Genomic DNA, 6,000 nt, shown 5'->3' with positions numbered 1-6,000 from the left:
CCACTAACAATTGCTCTGAAAGGGGCCTATGAGAGTGTGAGAAAATGTGGAACAAAACTCAAAAGCATAAAAAAGATCAGGCTTACTGGTGTAGAGACTATGACCCTTACTCTTCAGGTCAGGAGCTGAAGTCACTTCCTTGGTTCAATTTTCAGACAAGCAATAGATCGATTATATAGAGAGGTGGATGTGGGGGCAACAACATCAATGAGGTTGTCAACCATGGAATGGCCAACCATTTAAGATCAAAAGTGTAGCATTTACCCAAGGTCACAATTCAAAAGGGCTGGGAAAGAAGGAGAAATCAAAACAAGAAATGCAGAGAGGAGGTGGGATGAGTGATGTTGTATTGAGAGAGTTGAAATAATTGAGATGAAATGAAGTGTATAATTTATTGAATATAAACTGATGTTTACATTCTGTAAATATTCACAATAAGAAGTAAAAACAAAAATGAATAAATGCATTTGAATTATGGTGACATTGTGGATTTGGTGTGGGACAGAAAGTTGACAGTTCCAACCTAGCAGCTGCTCCAAGGGAGAAAAATGAGGTGGTCTGCTCCCAAAAGAGTTACGGTTTTGGAAAACTTATATAGGGTCAGGATGAGTTGAATAGAGTTGAGTTGATGGCAGTAGTAGGTTTGCCAGAACAAACAAATCTGTCTTGAAGGAGTACAGCCAGAATGCTCCTTAAAAGGGAGAATGGCAAGACTTGCCACATAGTTTGACCAGGTTACCAGAAGGGGCCCAGTCCCTGGAGAAGAACATCATGCTTGATAGAGGGTCAGTGGAAAAGGGTGACTACAATTGACTCACACATAGCAACCATTATGAGGATGGCACAGAACTTGGCAGTGTTTTGTACTGTTGTACATGTTGTTAAGTGCCGTTGAGTCAGTTCCGACTCATGTTGGTTGGTTATATGCCGTGGAGTCAGTTCTGACTCATAGCAACCCTGTACAGGGTTTCTGAGGCTGTAAATCTTTACAGGAGCAGAATGCCTCATCTTTCTCCCACAGAACAGCTGGTAGTCTCGGACTGCTGACCTTAAGGTCCGCAGCCTGATTCGTAACCACTACGCTACCAGAGCTCCTTATATAGGCATCCTGTATAGGGTTTCCAAGGAGCAGCTGGTGTTTGAACTGCTGACATTGTGGTGCAAACTGATCTTGCAGACCAGTGCTTTATCCTACAGCACCACACTAGTGTCTCTAGGTCAGAACCTCCATGATACCTAACAAAGCCACCTCATCAACAACTCATAGGGTTGTTTACATGTATAACTTAATATATGTAAGCATTTGGTACAGTGGGGCATACATATGCTCTACAATATAGGATCATCACTGGATAGAGATCCACAACGTCGGGGGTTCAAACCCACCAACTGCCCCTTGAAAACCCTGTACAGGGTCGCTATGAGTCAGAACTGACTCGATGGCACTTAACAACAACAACTCAGGTACTTTTACCATCAGCATCAGCACTATAGCCCTCACGGGTTCCCCTCTCAGGCCTCTGCCCATTGGCCTCTGATTCCCGCCCACTCTGACGCTATCGCGGTCTCTCCTCCTCTCGCTCCGCCCCATCACGAGGGCTATCACGTCTGAAGTTGCGTGATGCGCACCGGGCCTTGTAGTCCGTTCTCAGAGTCCCGTTGTCGAGGGCCTCGCGGGAGAACTGCATTTCCCAGTGTTCCTCACGGCGGCCGCCGTAAATTGCGGCGGCCGAACGGCCGGTTCCGGCTGAATGTCAGTACGGGGCTGTGGGCCGGAGAGGAAGGTGTTTTACCCTGTGTCCCCCACCTCCGTCTCTACCTCCTCCACTTGAGCTGCCTCTGCGGGTACCCCGCCGTTCTTCTGTTCGGGCATGAGGCCGTGAAGCGAGAGACGGGGCCGGGCTACCGACATGTTTGGCCGCTCGCGGAGCTGGGTGGGCGGGGGCCATGGCAAGTCCTCTCGCAACATCCACTCCTTGGACCACCTCAAGTGAGTGTGTTGAGGGGCTCACACGGGGGAGGCCGCCGGGCTGGGCATGGGGTTGAGGTCACATAGCCCGGACCGGGGACCCTAGGAGTCGAAGGTGGGGGCGGAGAGGAACGCCTTGGGAAGACCGTGGTGATTACAAGCGAGAGCTCTGAAGTCAGAGCACCTGGGTTCGAACCCTGCTCCTTACGCTCTTGTCTGTGTGACCTTGGGCACGTTGCTTAGCTTCTCAGGGACTCAGTTTACCCCCGTGTAAAGTAAGGGCAGGAGCTTTCAGTTTCTGGGTGCGGACTTCGTTCTGAACGGGGAGAGTGAGTACCAAGCTTCCTTGGGGTTGTACTTCGTCAGTTGGAGAGCGTAGGGGTCAAAGGCCCAGTGTGTTGGATTGGAACGAATCTGAGTTCGAGTCTCCAAGTGTGAATTTAGGCCTCAGTTTTCTTAGCTGTAAAATGGATACAGTGACAGCCCTCCCTTCCTAGACTGGTTTTGAGGTTTGGATAAGAGAATGCACGTGAAACTGAGAGGGCTTGTTGTTAAGTGCCTTCGAATGGGTTCCGACCTATAGCGACCCTGTATGGGGTTTCCGAGAAGCAGCTGGTGAGCTTGAATCGCCAACCTCACAGTTCAAACGACTTTGCAGTCTGGCTCATTAACTCACAGCGCCACATTACATGAGCTCAATAAATGGCAATGTTTTCAAACAAAGCAGTTTTCTGGAGGGAGGATAAAGGGTAACAATCAGAAACGGAGCCCTGGAAGAGGGCAGGTGGCAAGAGGTTTCTTGAATTCAGGAGTGCACAGAAAATACGAAAACAGACTGGCTTTGCAGTCAGACTGACTTCTGTTCTATTCCTCACTCCACCACTTAATGGCTGGGTGACCTTGGACAAAGTACTTAACCTCTCTGAGCTTCTCATTCCCTATCTGCCATTAGGAAACGTTGATCTTTGTACAAGGATTCAGCAGTGTTGTATGTGGAGAGGAATTAGCCCAGTGTGTAAGGGGACCAGAGCGAGTAGTGATGATGATGAAGAATAGATGATCAATGACAATAACTGTGTTTATTAGCGTGGCAAGTCCTTCCCAGACCACTCTATCTAAAATGTAACCTTCCCCCGCCCCCACCCCAGTCCCGTCAGATCTTTTTCTTGATTTTATTCATTGCATTTCCATTCATTGCAATTGCCCTGTTAGTTTTACTGGGTTGTTTTTTTTTTTTTGTCTCCTCCCTGTTTAATTCACAGCTGTATGTCTATGTATATATCCACATAGTAGTTGCTCAGTGAATACTTGAATGAAAAAGCGAGTGAGTGAATGAATGAATTGGGGAGAAACAGCAAGTGGGCAGAGACCAAAGTTTTCAAGGAGAGACAAGGTAGAACATACCTTCCAGGAGGGGTGGCTCTGGGGAGGAAAATGTAGTGTGTCTGGGGGAGGGGAGAGTAAGGGGCTGAGTGGGAGCAGACGAACGTTGGGTGATACGAAATAGCCTGGTGTCCAGAGAGAGCTCCCAGGGTTACGAGTGGGAAGGGAGAAAGAGTGGACAGGGCCACAGGAGGGGAATGATAGACGAGGACTTGTCATTATGAGGAGACACTGATTCTCAGCTGCGCCTTTTCCAGCATGGAACAGACATTCATAAATGTCTCTGGGTCTCCAACAGTGGGGGGCGGGCGGGAGGGGACAGGAGGGCTGACTGTATGGTGAGTGGTGGTTTTGGGGGTAGTGAGAGAAGACATGGGAATGGAGAGACACCTAGGAAGGGAGCCGGTAGGGCATCAGGAATCTTAAATGTGGGGCAGCTGGACGGGAAAGGGAGAGGCTGAAGGATTTCAGGAATTTAGAGTGCTGGATGTGGCTGAGAAGGAGAGGGTGGTTATCTAGCGGAGGTGGGGCCTTCTGCCAACACCTCGAGTCGCCTCACTCTGCCTAACTCTGGCCCTCTGTTGCAGCTCTCTAGGACTGCCATCACCGAAGGACCACAAGGGGGTAACTTTAGCAGACAGAAATGTGTTTTCTCACAGTTCAGGCTAAAAGTTTGAATTCAGAGCACCTGCTCTGGGAAAAGGCTCCTGTTTCCTTTCAGCATGTGTAGGCCCAGCATTCCATGGAGTTCTCCATGGGTCTTGACATCACCCCTTCCTGGATCTAGGGGCTTCATAGTGCAGGGACCCCCCAGGCCGAAGGGTGCACTCCACTCCGAACTCTGGGTGGTTGTGGCCCCCTCTTTCTCTGCTCACTTCTCTCCCTTTCTATCTTGTAAGATAAAAGGGGTTGCATGCCACACCCTTGAGAATCTCCTGTACATCAGATCAAGGTGGTGTACAGGATAAACACTGGAATGCTAACTAGAGAATCAGGGGTTCAAACCCACTAGCTGCTCCTTGGAAACTCTAACTAGGATTGCAATGAGTCGAAACCACCTTGATGACACGTAGCAACAACAACAGCATCCTACCCTTACTTCTCTTACTAGTTGATCACATCAGATCACATCGTGGTGGATTGCCACAGAACTACCAAATCACTGAGAATCATGGTCCTGCCAAGCTGACACAGATTTTGGGGACTCAGTTTAATCCATGACACCCTCTTCATGCCTTCTGTGTTTCCTCAGTGGTCTGTTCTCTGCTCAGCACTCCTGTGCATCATCTCCTTTAGTCCTTACAACTCTGTGAGCTCTAGGACCAGTTTTTTTTTTTTTTTTTCCTTCCCATTTTACAGATGTGGAAACTAAGGCTCAAAGAGCTTAAGTCCCATGCTCCAAAGAGACAAGAGCTGAAATGTGCCAGAGCCAGGCTGTGACCCAAGACAGTCTGACTTCTGAGCTGCACCCCTGACACTGTGTTTCTGAAGAAAATCTTTCAATTAGTAAATATGGGGAGACCCCTGACTTGGCTGAGCCTCCCCACTGGTGGGCATCTTTGCCAGCCAGTCAGGGAATGGTGAAGGTTCTGAGGTCCCTTTGCAGTATCCCAGGAACTGCCCAGGTTAATTGTTTAGGTCGTATGTCCATCGGGTGCTTGTATGGAAACACGAGCTACTTGGCCCTGGCAGGCAGATGGACTGAATCCATCATACAACCTGGAGAAGAGAGGCACTGATGGATTGGAGTGGGGCTTTACAGGCCACAGAGTGATTTGAAGAAGAGTGTCGCACCAGCTGAGTGCCCACCCCAAGGCTTGTGTGAGCTTCCTGTGCCTCTGAGAGTCAGCTTCTTGGGCTATGGGTTCAGAGCACCTCACTCCCCAGGGAGCCTCAGTGCAGCTGGTTAGGGAGAAGGCCTTCCAGACAGGCACTGTGAGTGACAAGTGCTGGGAAGTTCAGGAGGAGGCAGTCCCAGAGCAGACTCTTCTAGGACAGTAGGAGTGGCTCTGGGGCTGGGAGACGCTGTAACCCAGATCCTTGTTTTGTGGGGGAGTGGTGTAGACGTGGAGGCGGGCAGTTGTGGGAAAAGGCTGGAGGATGAACCTGGCCTTGACTTTATCTGACACAAGGGGTGACCAACCCTCCTGATGTGCTTAGCGGTGTCCCAGTATGTGGGACTTTCAGGGCATACCAGGACAGATTGGTCACCCTGTCAGTGACACGGGAATCCTGGTGGTGTAGTGGTTAAGCATTCTGCTGCAGGTTGGAGCCCACCAGCTGCTCCGCGGGAGGAAGACCTGGCACTTAAGCTTTATAGCCATGAAAACTCTGGGGCAGTTCTGCCCTATCACATAGATCACTGAGTCGGGATGGACCCAATGGCACACAACAACCAGTGTCAAGTGACAGGCCTGGACCCACTCCTCCCCTGACTTAGGACAGTGTGGTAGACAAGAGAGAGCATGATTTTTAAAATAATTTAGAATTGGCATTATTATGATTTGTATGCCGTTAGAGCATCTGGGAGGTTTTGTTTCATTTGACCTGATTTTTTAGAGCAGTTTGAGGTTTTCAGAAGAATTGAGATGTCCGAATAGAAAGTTGTTGTCAAGTGCCATCGAGTCTCCTCCAACCCATAACAACCC

The 6,000-nt window shown here is 49.5% G+C and overlaps 1 protein-coding gene across 1 annotated transcript in view; it reads left to right on the top strand.

Annotated features, from left to right (window-relative positions):
* The first annotated feature begins 1,892 nt into the window (after nt 1-1,892).
* Nucleotides 1,893-6,000, top strand: part of CLEC16A (C-type lectin domain family 16, member A) — a 239,663-nt gene continuing 235,555 nt past the window's right edge. Inside the window, exon 1 of the mRNA XM_006867243.1 lies at nt 1,893-1,990. Within this exon, the coding sequence (XP_006867305.1) occupies nt 1,911-1,990 (80 nt within the window). The 5' untranslated portion in view covers nt 1,893-1,910. The remainder of the gene's footprint in view (nt 1,991-6,000) is intronic.

This window comes from Chrysochloris asiatica, unplaced genomic scaffold (genome assembly GCF_000296735.1).
Source record: "Chrysochloris asiatica unplaced genomic scaffold, ChrAsi1.0 scaffold00102, whole genome shotgun sequence".
Taxonomy (NCBI): domain Eukaryota; kingdom Metazoa; phylum Chordata; class Mammalia; order Afrosoricida; family Chrysochloridae; genus Chrysochloris; species Chrysochloris asiatica.
Note: the sequence above shows the minus strand (reverse complement) of the source record. Positions and strands in the feature narration are given on the sequence as shown.